The 19,520-nt window shown below is 45.3% G+C and overlaps 1 protein-coding gene across 1 annotated transcript in view; it reads right to left on the minus strand.

Annotated features, from left to right (window-relative positions):
• The window catches only part of lrp2a (low density lipoprotein receptor-related protein 2a), a 281,896-nt gene that overhangs the window by 85,727 nt on the left and 176,649 nt on the right, over nt 1–19,520 (minus strand). The window contains 4 exon segments of the mRNA XM_055637704.1: nt 2,274–2,516; nt 9,808–10,011; nt 15,804–16,093; nt 17,268–17,426. Of these exon segments, the coding sequence (XP_055493679.1) occupies nt 2,274–2,516; nt 9,808–10,011; nt 15,804–16,093; nt 17,268–17,426 (896 nt within the window).

A 19,520-nucleotide genomic window follows, 5' to 3' on the forward strand; every position in this document is an offset into this window, starting at 1 on the left:
GGGGGGTTTTACGGGGAAGATGGTTGGACAAAACCCAGAGATGAGAGGACAAGTTGAAAATTGTGAAGCTAGAGGAAGGAAGGTTGATGGAAGGGGAGGGGGAGGGTGGGATAAATAGGTTTGAGTCCAAGTGGGGCACAGAGGAGAGAGAAAGGAGGGGACATTTCCATGCGGTCTGACTCAACGACCCTATGCTAAGTTGAAAGGATGTGTGTTGATTTTCAACACGTCTATCCATTCCCTCCACAGATGCTGGCTGACCCAGAGTTCCTCCTGTACTTTGTGTTTTGCTCGGGATTCCAGCATCTGCAGTGCCTTGCATCTCCAATTTCCTTATCCATTTGATCATCATTTTAACATCGACCATTCACATTTATGTCTGACAATATAACATTTGGAGACTTGGAAGAAAATTGATGATCACTGAAAACAGAGTTTATATGTAAAAGACGTTTCCAGTTCTCCCCACTACAATAGTTGTTTTTTGCAGGTGAAGCGGCTGGGTGGCATCTCTTGTGAACAAGTACCCTTTACAGATGTCGAGACAATGATAAGCAACTAACCCTGACCTTCCTAACCATCATCAAGTCGCATTTAATGTGGCTGTGTTTACGATTGTGCAATTACAGTTTCCAATTACAGCACAAGAACAAGCCCTATGACCATAATGCCATTTCATGTTCTAGGAGCAGAATTAAGCTATTTTGCCCATCACAATTACTCCACCATTCAATGATGGATCGTCTATCTTTCCCTCTCAGCCCCATTCTCCTGCCTTCTCCCTATAACCCCTGACACTCTTACTAATCAAGAGTCTGTCAATTTCCACTTTAAAAATATCCATGGTTATTCTTCGAATGTAAAATTAAATAGGATTTTTCCAAATATTTCTCCTCTTTGTGATAGATGTCAATTTCAAGAAGCCAACTTATTAACGCATACCTTTGTAACTTTTATAAAAATTCAAAATTTCTGGATGGCCATCTTTAAAATTATTTCTGAAGTTATCAATATCCAATTGGACCCAGAGCCAAAATTTATAATATTAGGATTATCAGAACATACTACAAACTTTACGACAAGTCAGAGACAATTTTTTGACTCGGTCTAATAACTGCAAAAAAATGAATACTAAAATTCTGGAAAAAACCAGCAGCCCACAATTAAAATGTGGGTTACGGAACTGACTGAGACCTTGCATTTGGAAAAAATAAGATTTGTCTTAATTGACAAACCAGAACTTTTTGTTAGAATATGGTCTCCATTTATTGAATATTTGAAAAGGTAAATTGGTTTAACACATAATCAGGGCTGAAAACTGAGTTTGGGACTGGATGAATAGTTACACTCAACAGTTCTATCTCCATAATCTTGTTATTTGTAGTTTCTCTTTGCGTCACCCTTTTTTTCCTCTTTCTCTTCTCTCTCTATCACTCTCTCTCATCTCTTTCTCCCTTTATCTTTACTCTTTAAAAAAAAAATTGAAGCTATGTAAGAAATCTGTAATTAAATTGTTGCTTACTATTATTTGTACATATGCTTCTAATTAAAAAAATATATATATATCTATATATCTCTATATATATCTATATATATATATATATCTATATATATATATATATATATATATCTATATCTATATATCTATATATCTATATATATCCATTGTCTTGGCCTCCACAGTTGTCTGTGGCAAAGAATTCCACAGATTCACCACCCTCTAACTATAGAAATTCATTCTCATCTCCTTTCTAAAGGTACGTCCCTTTACTCTGAGGCTGTGGCCTCTGGTCCTAGACTCTCCCACTAGTGGAAACATCCTCTCCACACCCGCTCCATCCAGACCGTTCACTCTTCTGTAAATTTCAATGGGATCACCCCCCCATCCTTCCAAACCCCAGTGCCTTTAAACACTCATCATATGTTAACCCAATCGTTCCTGGGGTCATTCTCATAAACTTCATTTGGACCCTCTCCAGCGCCAGTACATCCTTCCCCAGATAGGGGGCCCAAATGCCGATTTTAAATAACCCCTTCTGCTTGCACAAGGTCCATGTCCCTGTGTAGGAAGAAACTGCAGATGCTGGTTTAAACCATAGATAGTCACAAAAAGCTGGAGTAACTCAACGGGTCAGACAGCATCTATGGACAATAGGAATAGCTGACATTTCGGATAGAGTACAAGGGAGAGAGAGATGGGGGGGGGATGTGGGGGAGGAAGGGGGAGGCGCGGGTTTGTATATGTCTAAGATTGGAGAATTTGATGGACTCACGGCAGTCCCTCTCGTCCGAGGTGCTATTGTCGTGGCAGTCATTGGCTCCGTTGCAGACAGCGCTCAATTTAATGCAGCGTCCGTTGTCACAGGAGAAGTCGGAGGTGGGGTCGCAGGTGGGGAACAAGCATCCCACCTCATCACTGTTGTCCCCACAGTCGTTGTAATGGTCGCAGCGATATCTGTACTCCGTACACTTGCCATTGTTGCAGGTGAAGGCGGTGGCTGCACAGGTGTGGAAAGCTGGTTTAAAGACGGAGAAAAGAATAGTTAACCCTGTCAAATAAAACATTGCTCACAATGGGACGACTAAACACAATGTGGAGGTGGAAATCTTGGTGTGCGTTAACTTCAGGGAATGCAAATGCAGTCAAATCCACTCACATTAATTTTGCATTTGGCTCACCATTTCATAATTCCACAAGTATTTTAGAAGTTATAGGAGCCATTCGGCCCATCAAGTCTACTCCGTCGTGCAATCGCGGCTGATATATTTTCCCCTTTTAACCCCATCCCCCTGCCTTCTCCCCATAACCCCTGACACCCGTACTAATCTAGAATCTATCTGTCTCTGCCTTAATAATATCCACTGACTTGTATCAGGTTACCGATTCCTTCTTGGAATTGCCTCTTCCATTTCCTGAACACAGTTCTACGTAACAGAGATTTTGGTCAGGGATTGAATGAGTTGGCCGAGCACTTGCGCTCTGTCTGCCAAGGCCCGCTGGATCTCCCCGTTGCTAATCACTTTAACCCCACTTCCCATTCCCACACTGTCCTTCCAGTCCTGGCCTTCTCCATTGCCAGAGTGAGGCCACACGCACACTGGAGGAAGAGCACCTCGGACTCCACAGGTGGCTTACAACCCAGCGGTATGAACATTGAATTCCCCAATTTCAGGCTGAGAGCAGTCCTGAACTGTTATCTACCTCATTGGAGACCCTCGGACTATCTTTGATCGGACTTTACTGGCTTTATCTTGCACTAAATGTTATCACCTTATCCTGTATCTGTACACTGTGAACAACTTGATTATAATCATCCATGACCCTTCTGAAGGAGGGTCCCGACCCGAAATATCACTCATTCCTTCTCTCCAGAGATGCTGCCTGTCCCGCTGAGTTAATCCAGCATTTTGTGTCTATCTTAAACCAGCATCTGCAGTTCCTTCCCACACATTGATTGTAATCTTGTATTGTCTTTCCACTGACTGGACCACACCCAACAAAAGCTTTTCACTGTATTTTGTTACGCGTGACAATAAACTAAACTAACTAACCCAAACTGAATTAAACTTTACTAAACTAAACGAGACTAGTTAGCAAGCAACAAAAGCTTTTAAAGGTACAAAAAATGCTGGAGAAACTCAGCAGGTGCAACAGCATCTATGGAGCGAAGGAGATAGGCAACGTTTCGGGCCGAAACCCTTCTTCAGACAAAGCTCTTCGTCTTAAACTAAAGCTTTTAGTTAATTGTAAAAGAACTGTTTCAGGACTGGACGAGGGTTGGTCAAGATTATAAATAATGATCTCCTTCTCTTTTTTATTTTATTTTATTTTCTCTATTTTCTCTCTCAACTTTCTTCATTTACTAGTTTTCTTTCTTCACACACTATATATTTCACATCTTTCTATTCTTTACTATCTAACTTCTTTTTCTTATTCTAATCTTTTTTCAATGTAACAAAAAAAAAGAAGTTGTACATAAAATGTATTATGAAAATATATATTAGGCACTTTGGTGCCATATGACTGTACTTACTTCTAATAAAATAAAAATTAAAAAAATTAAAAAAAAGCAAGCAACAAAAGCTTTTAAAGGTACACAAAAATGCTGGAGAAACTCAGCAGGTGCAACAGCATCTATGGAGCGAAGGAGATAGGCAACGTTTCGGGCTGAAACCCTTCTTCAGACAAAGCTCTTCGTCTTAAACTATAGCTTTTAGTTTATTGTCATGTGCACCTCGATGCATATGACAATAAGCTAAAGCTCAAACTAAAACTGGAATTGAAACTGAACTGAAACAACACCCCACCTTTTTTCCCCACTGCCTCCATCTCTACCCTGTCCCTCACCTGCATTATCACCTGTCTATAACTGCGCTGAGGTGTGAGCGGAGTAAACTGCCATCAAACTGAGATGAGGAACAATGCCAGTACTCACAAACTTAATGTTTCATCTAAAGAATATATATTTTCTGGTCAAAGTGTTCTTTCTTAATAGAAGACAGAACAGGACAGGACAGGGACAGGCAGCATCCAGTCAAACATGTGTCGAACATGATGCCAAGTTCAACTGATCTCATTTGCCTCATTTGATCCATATCTCTCCATTCCCTACACTCTCATGTGCCTATCTAAAAGCCTCATACACCACTATCATATCAGCTTCCACCATCCCTGGCAACATGCTGGAGTTAATTATTAAATAAGTAGTAATGGCGCATTTGGATAGCAGTAAAATGATTGGTCCAAGTCAGTATGGATTTATGAAGGGGAAAACCTGCTTGAGTCATCTTCTGGAAATTTTTGAGGATGTGACAAGTAAAATGGATGAAGGAGAGCCAGTGGATGTAGTATATCTGGACTTTCAGAAAGCCTTTGATAAGGTCCCACAAGAGATTAGTGGGGAACATTAGAGCACATGGTATTGGGGGTAGGGTATTGACATGGATAGAGAAATGGTTGGTAGACGGGAAACAATTAGTAGGAATAAACGGGTCTCTGTTAGAAAGGCAGGCAGTGGCGAGTGGAGTGCCGCAAGGCTCAGTGCTGGAGCCGCGACTATTTACAATATATATTAATGATTTAGATGATGGGATTAAAAGTAACACTGGCAAATTTGCAGTTGCCACAAAGCTGGGTGGCAGTGTGAACTGCGAAGAGGATGCGAGGAGGTTGCAGGGTGACTTGGACAGGTTGGGTGAGCGGGCAGATGCATGGCAGATGCAGTATAATGTGGATAAATGTGAGGTTCCACTTTGGTGGCAAGAGCAAGGAGGCAGATTATTATCTCATTGGTGTCAGATTAGGAAAAAGGGAAGTGCAACGAGACTGGGTGTCCTTGTACACCAATCACTGAAAGTAAACATGCAGGTACAGCAGGCAGTGAAGAAAGTTAATGGCATGTTGGCATTCATAGCGAGAGGAGTTGAGTATAGTTGTAAAGAGATCCTTCTACATGGCTCTGGTGAGACCACATCTGGAGTAATGTGTGCAGTTTTGGTCTCTTAATTTGAGGAAGGACATCCTTGCTATTGAGGTAGTGCAACGCAAGTTCACGAGGTTAATCCCCGGGTTGGCGGGACTGTCATATGAGGAAAGATTGGAAAGACTGGGCTTGTATTCACTGGAATTTAGAATGAAAGAGAATCTTATAGAAACAAAAAAATAAAAGGACTGGACAAGCTAGATGCAGGAAAAAAAATCCCAATATTGGGGAGTCCAGAATTAGGGGCCACAGTCTAAGAATAGAGAGAAGGCCATTTAAAACTGAGATGAGAAAAAACCTTTTCACCCAGAGTTGTGTATTTGTGGAATTCTTTGCCACAGAAGGCAGTGGAGGACAATTCACTGCATTAATTTAAAAGATAGATAGAGCTCTAGGGACTAGAGGTATTAAGCAGCAGATTAGCAAGAGATACGACTGATTGGCTGGAGCCCAAGTGGGAGGAGAGGGGTGAAAACAGTTTAAGTAAAGGCCAAGGACGGGCAGTCTTTGTTCAGAACTGCTGTAGATTTGGGAGAAACAGCAGCAGCAGATTAGCAAGAGATACGACTGATTGGCTCTAACCCAAGTGGGAGGAGAGGGGTGAAAAAAGTTTAAGTAAAGGCCAAGGACAGGCAGTCTTTGTTCAGAACTGCTGTAGATTTGGGAGGAACAGCAGCAGCAGATTAGCAAGAGATATACGACTGATTGGCTCTAGCCCAAGTGGGAGGAGAGAAGTGAGTCAGAGGGGTGAAAACAGTTGAAAACTGAGGAATTTGCTTTGTAAATTGGTAAATCAGACAATTTATCAGTCAATTTAATCAAGACGGCTCCTAGCGAGCGGCAGTGAGTGAGCGGCCTTGTGAGGGAAGTGTGAGTCTTTGGCGAGGAGGCTGAGGAGAGGAGACCACGCAATACGCTTGAGAGGTAGAGACGAAAGAAGGAGATGTCAGGCAAGCTGATTCAGTGCGATGCTTGCAGTATGTGGGAGGTCAAGGACACCGCTGGTGCCTCTGGCTGCTACAAATGCGAGAAGTGCATCCAGGTAGAGCTCCTGAAGGGCCGTGTTGGGGAACTGGAGAAGCAAGTGGATGACCTCCGGTTCGTCCGAGAAACGGAGTCGTTCCTCGACAAGTCCTACAGTACGATTGTTACACCTAAGGTACTGGAAGAGAGAAGGTGGGAGACAGTGAGAAAGGGAGGGAAGCATGGAATGCCAAAGTCCCCGGGTGTTGTACCTCTTGTAAACAGGTTCACCCGCTTAGAAGCTGTTGGGACAGAAGACGTGTTTACACTGAGCGGCGGACTGGCTTGCGATGCGAATAGGGCTGTTGAGCCAAAACCAAAAAGGCCTAAGGCAGGCAAGGCCATTGAAGTGGGAGACTCCATTGTGAGAGGTACGGACAGGGGTTTCTGCGGCAACAGACGGGATGCAAGGATGGTGTGCTGCCTTCCCGGTGTCAGGTTCCAGGATGTCACGGACAGAGTGCAGAAAATCCTCAAGGGCGAAGGTGAACATCCGGAAGTGGTAGTGCATGTCGGCACAAACGATGTCGGAAAGAAGGGGATGAATATTCTGCAGCGTGACTTTAGAGAGCTCGGAAAAATGTTGAAAAGCAGGACCTCCAAGGTTGTTATCTCCGGTTTGCTTCCAGTTCCCCGTGCTGGCGAGAGCAGGAACAGGGAGATACGGGACCTGAACGTCTGGCTTAGGAACTGGTGCACGGGGCAGGGATTTAAATTCTTAGATCACTGGGATCTGTTTTAGGGTAAGAGGGAACTGTAGAAAAGGGACGGATTGCATCTTAACAGGTGTGGGACCAGCATTCTGGCAGGCAGGTTTGCCACTGCTACACGGGTGGCTTTAAACTGAATAAGGGGGGTGGGGTGTCGAATGGGATAGTGGAGGATGGAGTTAAAGGGAAAGGGTTTCTAAATGTGTGAGCATAGAGACCGAGGGGTGTAAAATGAGGGTAGAAGCAATAGGTAGCAAGGTGAAAAGTAAAAGTGGCAGGCAGACAAAACCAGGGCAAAAATCAAAAAGGGCCACTTTTCAACATAATTGTATAAGGGGTAAGAGTGTTGTAAAAACAAGCCTGAAGGCTTTGTGTCTCAATGCAAGGAGCATTCGTAATAAGGTGGATGAGTTGAATGTGCAGATAGCTATTAATGACTATTAATAGCTATTAATGATATAGTTGGGATCACGGAGACACGGAACTGGCTGGCAAACAGGAAGCAAAGAGTAGGAGTAAACTGGTCCTTTTCACAATGGCAGGCAGTGACTAGTGGGGTACCGCAAGGCTCAGTGCTGGGACCCCAGCTATTTACAATATATATTAATGATCTGGATGAGGGAATTGAAGGCAATATCTCCAAGTTTGCGGATGACACAAAGCTGGGGGGCAGTGTTAGCTGTGAGGAGGATGCTAGGAGACTGCAAGGTGACTTGGATAGGCTGGGTGAGTGGGCAAATGCTTGGCAGATGCAATATAATGTGGATAAATGTGAGGTCATCCATTTTTGTGGCAAAAACAGGAAAGCAGACTATTATCTAAATGGTGACCGACTAGGAAAAGGGGAGATGCAGCGAGACCTGGGTGTCATGGTACACCAGTCATTGAAAGTAGGCATGCAGGTGCAGCAGGCAGTGAAGAATGCGAATGGTATGTTAGCATTCATAGCAAAAGGATGTGAGTATAGGAGCAGGGAGGTTCTATTGCAGTTGTACAGGGTCTTGGTGGGACCACACCTGGAGTATTGCGTACAGTTTTGGTCTCCAAATCTGAGGAAGGACATTATTGCCATAGAGGGAGTGCAGAGAAGGTTCACCAGACTGATTCCTGGGATGTCAGAACTGTCTTATGAAGAAAGACTGGATAGACTTGGTTTATACTCTCTAGAATTTAGGAGATTGAGAGGGGATCTTATAGAAACTTACAAAATTCTTAAGGGGTTGGACAGGCTAGATGCAGGAAGATTGATCCCGATGTTGGGGAAGTCCAGGACAAGGGGTCACAGCTTAAGGATGGGGGAAATCCTTTAAAACCGAGATGAGAAGAACTTTTTTCACACAGAGAGTGGTGAATCTCTGGAACTCTCTGCCGTAGAGGGTAGTCGAGGCCAGTTCATTGGCTATATTTAAGAGGGAGTTAGATGTGGCCCTTGTGGCTAAGGGGATCAGGGGGTATGGAGAGAAGGCAGGTACGGGATACTGAGTTGGATGATCAGCCATGATCATATTGAATGGCGGTGAAGGGCCGACTCCTGCACCTAATTTCTATGTTTCTATGTTTCTATATTTCCCGCAAGTCCAGGCAGGGCTGTAGGTTAACCTGACGGGACAGGCAGAGTTGAGCTGGGTTTAGCACTGCATCTCTGCTCCGGCTGTGGGCCTGGGGGCACCGCTTCCGTCTGACTCCCGACACCTCACGTCTCGGGCGTGGAGGGAGGGCACTCGGGTAATGCATTTCGTTGTCTTTGTACTGTACACTGACAATGACAATTAAAATTGAATCTGAATCTGAGGGTGGGGACGGGACAGCGCCGGAGAGCCAGCGTCGATCCCGGCTGCAGATGAGGCGCAGGTCTGTGCCACCTCCTCCAATCACCACGCTCTAACCTCAGTCCCACCCCCCCCCCACTCCTCCCTCCTCCAATCATCGCGCTGAATCATCATGTCCCACCCCCATTGCCTGCTGACTGACGTCTCTCTCGTCCAATCGGCACCCCCGATCAGCAGTTCCACTCCCACTGTCTCGCAGAAAGTGGAGATTTCACAAAAAATGGGGGGGACGTCCCCCACCTCTCAAAACATGGGGGGGACATGTCCCTCCTGGCCCCCCGGGATTTGCCCCTAGTATCAAGGGATATGGGGAGAAGGCAGGCACGGGTTACTGATTGTGGATGATCTGCCATGATCACAATGAATGGCAGTGCTGGCTCGAAGGGCCGAGCCAGCACTGGCCTCCTCCTGCAACTATTTTCTATGTTTAAGGATAGAATGTAGTCGGAGATAGTAAGACTGGGTGAACTGGGAAGGGGCAGGGGATGGAGAGAGAGGGAAAGCAAGGGATTTGAAGTGGCAATAATTGAAATCTGTGGTATGAAATCTAATAGTGGCCCAAGTCTTTAGCTGATAAATAATACTATCATCCTTTATGCATAAAAATGATGTCATTCAAATCTTTACTCTGAGCTGGTCTTTGACCAATTATTTTAACCATTGCCACAAATGTAATTCTTCTCCCCGCCAGTGTCACCAGCCGGTGGCACTCCATGACATGAATCCTCTGGGAGAGGTTGCAGAGAGTAATCGGGATCTTACCGCACAGCCTTTCTAACTCATCGCTCCGATCTCCGCAGTCGTTGTCGGTGTCACATTTCCACCTCTCCAGGATACAGTGGCCGTTCAAGCAGGTGAAGTAGCCGGTGCCGCAGACAGCAGTGTCGGCGGAGATGCAGTCTTTGTTGTTGTTGACCAGACGCCAGTTACCGTGGGCAGGGCACTGGCACTCTGGACCATGGGGCCCTGGAACACATCACACAGCACATCAGTCAGCCACCGTCGCCACACATCTCGTCACTGCAATCAACTGAGTCAAACTACGAAGGAAACATCTACAGCATGGCCATCCGAAGGGGGAGTGCGTGGGGTGCGACCACACCCCCTTTTTTTCCCCCTTAAGAAAAAAATCGCCAAAAACAAAAACAAAAAAATCGGAAAAATTAAAAATAGCGTTTCCACTTTGGAAGCGGCCAGTTCTCCGTTCTCCCGTCGCCGGGTCCACGCCACCCCCGCTGGGCCCACGCCACCCCCGCTGGGCCCACGCCACCCCCGCTGGGCCCACGCCACCCCCGCTGGGCCCACCCCCGCTGGGCCCACACCACCCCCGCTGGGCCCACGCCACCTTCATTCATCTTCGCCCCCCCCTCCGCCAGAAAGAGGGGGGAGGGGGAGAGAGTGGAAGGGAGGGGAGAGAGAGATGGGGAGGGTAGAGGGAAAGGGGGATTATCTTTAGTGAGATTGCAAAATTAAGTTATGTTTTAGAGGTATTATATTTTCTACTCCATATGAATAATATTAAACAATACCAAATAATATCAAACAATTGGAACTGCTTTCTTTTCCTTGATAACAATACTGAAAAATGTGAATTCTATAGTTTGTGACATGAATACACATTTTAATGGGATCATTATATACAGATGTAACATTTCCATTTTGAGATTGGAGGGGGGGGGCTAATATGCGTCAAGCCGATAGCCTAATCGTTAAAGAGCTGAGAAGAGGAATCAGAGCTGCCAAGGAAAGGTACTCTGTGAAGTTGAGGAGCAAGTTCTCAGATAGTGACTCTTCTTCAGTTTGGAAGGGCATACAAGAAATCACCAGCTATAAGAGGAAAGCCTCTTTGGGCAATCGTCAGCTGACGAACGACCTGAATGAGTTTTACTGCAGGTTTGAAAATCAGAAACATAACCCTGGTACCCCTTCCCCAATAAACACAGCCAGCCCCCAGTCTGCAAAGAATGAACCCTGCACCCTCTCCTTCCCATTCACCACTTCACACCTACTTAAGGCAAGACTACAGTATGAAAAGAGTGGACCCTTTCCCACCCCAACCAACACTTCACACCCACTCACAGCCTGACCTTCATCTGCAAAGACTGGGCCCTTCTACACCCACCCCACTCCAATCACCACTTCACACCCAATTACTCATTTTTAACCAGTCCCTGCAAAGATGTACTGCCCCTGCCTGCTTCAAAGTCCCCACTATTGTCCCTGCACCCAAAAAGGTAAGGATTATTGGTCTTATTGACTACAGGCTTGTCACACTGACCTCTGTAGTCATGAAGACTGTTGAAAGGCTTGTGCTGGCCAAGCTGAAAAATATCACAATCCCTCTGCTGGACCCTCTGCATTTTGCATAGATCTGGGGATGATGCAGTCAATCTGGGCCTGCACTTCATCTAGGCAAGGATTTTGTTTTATTGATTTTAGCTCTGCATTCAACACCATTGTGCCAGAGCTACTTCGCTACAAACTTTCTGAGTTGACTGTGCCTGAACCTGTCGGTGGATCACCAGCTTTCTGACAAACAGGAAGCAGCATGTGAGGCGGGAAAGCATATCTCGGACCCGCAAACGCTCAGCATAGGAGCACCGCAAGATGCGTCCTCTCCCCTCTCCTCTACTCTCACCACACCAATGACTGCACCTCCACAGACACCTCTGTCAAGCTTCTCAAGTTTGCTGATGACGCAGCCCTGATTGGACTGATCCAGGATGGGGATCTCTGTACTCTTTTCAGTTTGACATCTTTCCTATAACATGGTGCCCAGAACTGAACACAATATTCTAAATGCGGTCTCACCAACGTCTTATACAACTGCAACATGACCTCCCAACTTCTATACTCAATACTCTGACTGATGATGGCCAAAGTGCCAAAATACGTTTTGATCACCTGATATACCTGCGACACGACCTCAAGGAACCATGCAACCATCAACCATTCCTCTGCCCACCTGGCTAATTGATCCAGATCCTGCTGCAATCTTTCACAACCATCTTCACTATATGCAAAACCACCCACTTCTGTATCATCAGCAAACTTGCTAATCTTGCCCTGTTCTGTGATGTTTCACAGAGTGCTGGAGTAAGTCAGTGGGTCAGGCTGAGTATAGAAGTTGGGAGGTCATGTTGCAGTTGCATAAGAAGTTGGTGAGGCCGCATTCAGAGTATTGTGTTCAGTTCTGGGCACCATGTTATAGGAAAGATGTCATCAAACTGGAAAGGGTACAGTGAAGATTTATGAGGATGTTGCCAGGGCTAGAGGGCCAGAGCTATAGGGAGAGGTTGAGTAGGCTGGGACTCTATTTCATGGAGCACAGGAGGATGAGGGATGATCTAATAGAGGTGCATAAAATCATGATTTGAATAGCTATGGTTGAGTCTTTTGCCCAGAGTAAGTGAATCGAGGAGCAGAGGACATAAGTTTAAGGTGAAGGGCAAAAGATTTAATAGGAATCTGTGGGGTATGTTTTTCACACAAAGGGTGGTAGGTGCATGGAACAAGCTGCCAAAGGAGGTAGTTGAGGCATGGATTATCGCAACAGTTAGACAGGTACATGGATAGGACAGGTTTGGAGGGATATGTCCCATCTGCACTAGTCCCACCTGCCCACATCATGAATATTACTGAAGAACGGTCTTGACCCGAAATATAATCTATACCTTTTCTCCAGAGATGCTGCCTGACCCACTGAGTTACTCCAGCACTCAGTGACGTCACCTATCCGTTCTCCACAGATGCTGCCTGACCCGCTGAGTTACTCCAGCACTCTGTGACTATTTTCCCTTCACCCATCTGCCGAAGCCCACTCTCCCCCCTCCTTTCCTATGTTCCTTTCCACCCATAAACCTCTCTCTGCCTTTACATTTCACTCCTCTTTCAAATCTGCTCTACTTATCTACATGCATTTTTCTTCTTCACTTTTTAGTCATAGAATGATGCAGTGTGGAAACAGGCCCTTCAGCCCACCTTGCCCACACCGACCAACATGTCCCATCTAAACTAGTCCCACTCACACGCGTTTGGCCCATATCCATCTAAATCTGTCCTATCCATGTACGTGTCCAAATGTCTCTTAAACATTACGATAGTCCCAGTCTTAACTACCTCCTCTGGCAGCTCGTTACATACACCCAGCACCCTTTGTGTGAAAAAGCTACCTCTCAGATTCCTGTTAATTTCTGAAATATTGGTCATAAATTTGGTGCAAAAATGCTCCAAAATAAGGCTCAGAATGCACCAGAGAACATCTAAAACCCCGGCATCGAGGGACTTCACGCTTCGCGCTCGTGATGTGCATAGCGTGCACATTATTTCACATTAAGTTTTTTGTAATCCTGTTATGCCACCCCCCTTTTTGAAAAGCTTCGTACGGGCCTGTACAGTGTTGTCTATCCAGGTTTGGCTTATTTTAGTTTAGAGATACAGCGCAGAAACAGGCCCTTTGGCCCACTGGCCCACGCCAACCAGCGATCCTGCACATTAACACTACCCTACCAGGGACAATTTATACTTATACCAAGTATACAAACCCAAGCCAATTAATTTACAAATCTGCACGTTTTTGGAGTGTGGGACGAAACTGAAGACCTTGCAGAAAACCCACGCGGTCACGGGAAGAACGTACAGACAGCACCCATAGTCAGGATCGAACCCGCATCTCTGGCGCTGCAAGCACTGTAAGGCAGCAACTCTACCGCTGCACCACCGTGCCACCTTATCTAGGTATCTATTCTCTGCACAAAACAATCTAATGTCATTTGGAAGTTGTGAGATACAATTGTGCATTGCAATAATCAATCTGGATGTCAAAGCGTCCATTAAAATTAAAGGCACTGGAGTTATGCATGCTGTTTGGCCAAAATGTGTTTTCCCTTGAATAATATTGGGTGGCACAGAGGCGCAGCGGTAGAGTTGCTGCCTCAGTGCCAGAGAAACAAATTCGATCCTGACTATGGGTACTGTCTATACGAAGTTCGCATGTTCTCCCTGTAACCTGCGAGGGTTTTCTCAGGGTTGTTCAGTTTCCAAAGATGTGCGGGTATGTGGGTTAATTGGCTTACAAATATTGTCCTCAGTGTGTAGCACACCACTAGTGTACGGGTGATCGCTGGTCACCTGTTTCCACATTGTATCTCTAAACTAAACAAAACTAAGGTATCTTGATTTAACCTCACATAAACAGTCTTCCCATCGTACAATTAAATAGTTTTTAAAAAACAATCTTTCCATCTAGAATTTAATCAGTCGACAGTACTTTCTTTGTTTCATCTGTGAACTGCGCACACCTTTATAATTGATACCGCAATCTGATGTGGTAGAGTGTTTCCTCTTGCGGCAAAATTCAGAATAAATGCATGAACTCAAACCTAAAGCTAATCCGCTGAATAGTCAAAACAGGATGCAGTTTCTCCTCACAGATGACAGTGGAATTTTTGAACACTTCTCCCCAGTCTTTTAAAAGTGCGGCAGAATGGTGCAGCGGTATAGTTGCTGCCTCACCGCGCCAGAGACCCGGGTTCAATCCTGACTATGGGTGCTGTCTGTATGGAGTTTGTACGTTCTTCATGTTGATTAAGGGCTTGAGGACATAGGTTTAAGGTGAGGGGGGAGATTTATTAGGAATCCGAGGAACAACTTTTATTACACAAAGGGCGGTAGGTATATGGAACGAGCTGCCAGAGAAAGTAATTGAGGCAGGTACTATCACAATGTTTAAAAAACATTTGGACAAGTACATGGATTGGAAAGGTTTAGAGGGATAAGGAGCAAATGGAGGCTGGTGGGACTAGTGTAGTTGGGGTATGTTGGACAGCGTGGGAAAGTTGGGCCGAAGGGCCTATTTCCATACTGTATGATTCCATGATTCCCTGTGACTATGACTAACAATGAATGGTTATACCAAGAGACATTAACAATTACAGACTAACAAAGAATGGTTATACCTACAGAGACATTAAAGGGCCTATCGCACTTGGGCGTTATTTGCGTGTCACGCAGATAGCACGCAAAGATTTTGTACATACATGGTTGTACCTATCAGGGCATGAACAATAAAATACTTTATTGATGAATAGTTGACACCTATGGAGACATTAGCAATTAAAGACAACACTTAATGATGGATGGTTGATCCTATGGATTAACGATTAAAGAATTTAACAATGGATAGTTGATACCTATAGAGACGTTAACAATTGCGGACTTAAACAATGCACGGTTGCACCTACAAAGAGGGAGAATAAACGAGGACCTGTTGTGTGGAGACAACCGAGAACTAAGGGGACCACAGATGAAATACTTTGTGTTAAAATAGAATATTTTGTAACTTTGTCATCGCCCTTAATGTGCGACTCTTTGCATACCTTGTGTATGAGAAAACAAAGAATCTCACTGTGACATGTCACACATGATAATAAATAGATAAATAAACAAAGTGTTATTCAGTATCATCATTCAGAGATATCAATGATTAGATCCATTAAAGGTGGATGGATGATACCTATAGTGACATTAATGATTAAACACTTCAATGGTACATGGTTGCACCTATTGCACCTATGGTGGCATTAACCCTTAAAGACTTGAATGATAGATCTATGACAGCTATGGGGACATTGACAATGATAGACCTTAATGGTGGATAGTTGATCCTATAGAGACATTAAGGATTACAGCCATTACTGATGGATGGTTATCTACAGGGACATTAATGATGCAAGACTTTAACAATGCATGGTTGGTACCTATGGAGCAGATGTGGCTGCAGCCCCCATTGAACTGATCACAGGGATTACTGCACTGCTGTTGCTTTGCATCTGACATGACATGGATGTCCATCGGGCGATCGGGAAGGTTTTGAAGCATCACAGTCTGGTCAGACCCATCGTACTTGTTGACCCGGTGGATGCTTCGTGTGTTCCAGTCTGTCCAGTAGAGGTATTCTTCGTAGATGCTGACTGCAAACGGGTAAATTGCAGTGCTGACAATCACCTCGCGGTCTGCACCCGTCAGGCTACTCCGCTCAATCTTACGTCTGAAATCAAATATAATTGAAACCATTTCTCAAACAGCTCTGGGATAAGTGGTATACGTTGGGATGGCTGCAAACAGTTAATGCACAGAAAACATTAACGATGCAATTTAAATTAAAATATTCAACTAAAGCACCAAAACATAAATCACAGGTTCGGAGGCAGGGCGGCACAGCGGTAGAGTTGCTGCCTCACAGCACCAGAGACCCGGGCTTGATCCTGACAAAGGATGCTGTCTGTACGGAATTTGTACCTTCTCCCTGTGACTGCTTGGATTTTTTTTGGGTGCTGTAGTTTCCTCCCACACTCCAAGGACATCAGGATTTGTATGTTAATTGCTTGCTGTAAATTCTCCTTAGTGTGTAGGATAGGACTGGTGTACGGGCAGTCGATGGTTGGTATGGATTTGGTGGGCCGAATGGCCTGTTTCGCGATGTATCTCTAAATCGCTTTAACATTTATCGCTGGCTGTATTTGCAACACTAAATAATACTGTCAAACAATCTAGCAAATCTGTGGCAATCATTTCTAATTTTCCACACTCACTGTACTCATTGTTATAAGGATATTCTTAACCCTTCATCTTTCTGCCCATGTGTTCACCATTGATAGCACTGTGGCAGATGTATCTTCCCCTGAAGGCGGACAGCAATCTATAACTTGAGTCTGATGAAGGGCCCCGACACAAAACTAGACACAAAATGCTGGAGTAACTCAGTGGGACAAGCAGCATCTCTGGAGAGAAGGTAGGGGTGACGGTTCAGGTCGAGACCCTTCTTCAGTCTTGACCTTCTCTCCAGAGGTGGTGTCTGCCCCACTGAGTTACTCCAGCATTTTGTGTCTGTCTTCGGTTTAAACCAGCATCTGCAGTTCCTTCCTACACATCCCGACCCGAAATGTCGCCTGTCGATGCTGCCCGATCCACTGAGTTCCTCCGGCATTTTGTTTGTTGCTCAGTCTATGACTTGCCTTGATCCCATCACCTTACGGCTACGTATTCAAAATGCATGGATTAATTTTAACTCAGCCCCAAACCTCATCTTTCATTCAGGATTGAGAAAGATTGAATGTAAATCCACCCCCGGATGCCCTTTAGGGACTGGATATCTGAAACTGCCTTGCCGTATCTGCAAATCCTTAAATAGCTGGACAGTAGAGATGTAAATGTAAACATACAGAGAGGCATCGGCCCAGTAGAGCTTCTGGTCGTCATAGTCCATTGTCAGTCCATTCGGCCAGACCAGGCTGCTGTTTATGATGGTCAAACGAAAGCTTCCGCCAAGCGTTGCTCGTTCTATTTTAGGACTGGTTCCCCAATCGGTCCAAAACATATACCTGCAAGAAGAATATCTCAATCAGGGCAACCATGACTATGCTGAACCCTGGAGTGCTTCAAGAAGCACATCAACTCCAACCTCCCAGACATCCTTAACCCACTGCACTTTGCCTACTGCCACAACAGGACCCAGCAGACACCATCTCCCTGCCCCTACACTCATCCCTGGGCCATCTGGATAACAAGGATACCCACGTCAGACTCTCATTATTGGCATGGGGAGAGAAGGCAGGAGAATGGGGTTGAGAGGGAAAAATAGATCAGCCATGTTTGAATGGCGGAGAAGACTCGATGGGCTGAATGGCCTAATTCTGCTCCTGTGAGTTATGAACCTATGACTGTCGCTCCACTTTCAACTCCATAATCCCATCCAAACTCATCTCCAAACACTTGAATTTAGGGCTCAGCAGTCTCCTCTTCCACACAATCCTTGACCTCCCGATCCACAGACCGTGTTCAGGAAGGATTGGTGACACAACATCCTCCACGATAGTTCTCAACACGGATACCCACATGAGGATATGTTCTCAGTCCCATTTTATACTCCCACTAGAAACAAGACTGTACGGCCAAATTCTGCTTTAACTCCATTTGCAAGTTGCAGATGGCACCACTGCAATGGCCCAGATCTCAAACAATGATAAAACGGAGAAGTGGAAAGAGATAGAGACCTTCGTAAATATGGTGAGAGGACAACAACCTTTCCCTCAATCTTGGCAAAACCAAGGTGCTGACCATCGACCTCAGGAAGCGAGATGGTGTACATGCCCCAGTCTGTATCAATGGTGCTGCAGGAGAGTTGCCGCAAGTTCATCAACGTCAACATCACCAACAATTTGCCCTGGGCCAACCACATTGGTACTGCAGTTCAGAAAGCACATCTCGACCCAAAATGTCACCCATTCCTTCTCTCCAGAGATGCTGCCTGTCTGTACCGAGTTACTCCAGCATTTTGTATCTAACCTCAACTTCCTTAGAAGAGTCAGGAAATTTGGCATGTTTCAAATGACTCTTACCAATTTCTACTGATGCACCAACGAAAGCATCATATCTGGATGTACCGCGGCGTGATTTGGCAACTGCTCTGCCCAAAACCGTTAGACACTGCAGTGAGTTGTAGATGCAGCCCGGTCCATCACATAAACCAGCCTCCCCACCATCGAGTCCATCTACATTTCACACAGCCTCAGGAACATAATACAAGACTACTCTCTCTTCACCCCTCTCCCACCAGGCAGAAGATACCAAAGTTTGAAAGCGCGTACGTATGCTCTCTGGTTCTTGATTCCCCTACTCTGGGTAAAAGGCATTTTACATTATGGAATGGGTCTGAGAATCTCTGCTGCTGCTGTACCGTGTCATTATTTTTACTGGCCAGAAAACCAATATCGGTACCGGACGCATGGCAAATCATGTCCGGTGATTACTGGAGGCATGATTTGGAAAATAGCTGATTTTAATTTTAATTTTATTTTTCCCCCCCATTCAATAAAACAGATGATGCACAGGTCAATTTCGTGCTTCGGTGGAATTGTGTGCACGCGGTAACTTTGGAATGGTCTAAAACACACTCGGCTGCTACTCGTGTGTTTAAACCATTCCAAAGTTAAGGGCCTGTCCCACCTTACGCGACTTTTACAGGCGACTGTCGGTACTCGTCATAGGTCGCCAAAATTTTCAACATGTTGAAAATTCAGCGGTGTCCAGAAGGACGCTACGACTCTGGAGACCTCTCACGACCATAGGAGCCCTCTCACCTCACAACCGTGGTCGTGAGGGGTCTCCAATGGTCGTGAGTGGTCTCCTATGGCGGGAGAGGTCTCCAAAGAATCGTGGCATCTTTCTGGTCACTGCTGAATATTCAACGTTGAAAATTTCGACGGCCTATCACGGGTGCTGGCAGTCGCCTGTAAAAGTCGCGAAAGTGGGACAGGCCCTTTACCTTGTGCACACCATATAACCATAAAACAATTACAGCACGGAAACAGGCCATCTCGACCCTTCTAGTCCGTGCCGAACACATATTCTCCCCTAGTCCCATACACCTGCGTTCAGACCATAACCCTCCATACCTTTCCCGTCCATATAACTAT

This window comes from Leucoraja erinacea, chromosome 7, assembly GCF_028641065.1.
Source record: "Leucoraja erinacea ecotype New England chromosome 7, Leri_hhj_1, whole genome shotgun sequence".
Taxonomy (NCBI): Eukaryota; Metazoa; Chordata; class Chondrichthyes; order Rajiformes; family Rajidae; genus Leucoraja; species Leucoraja erinaceus.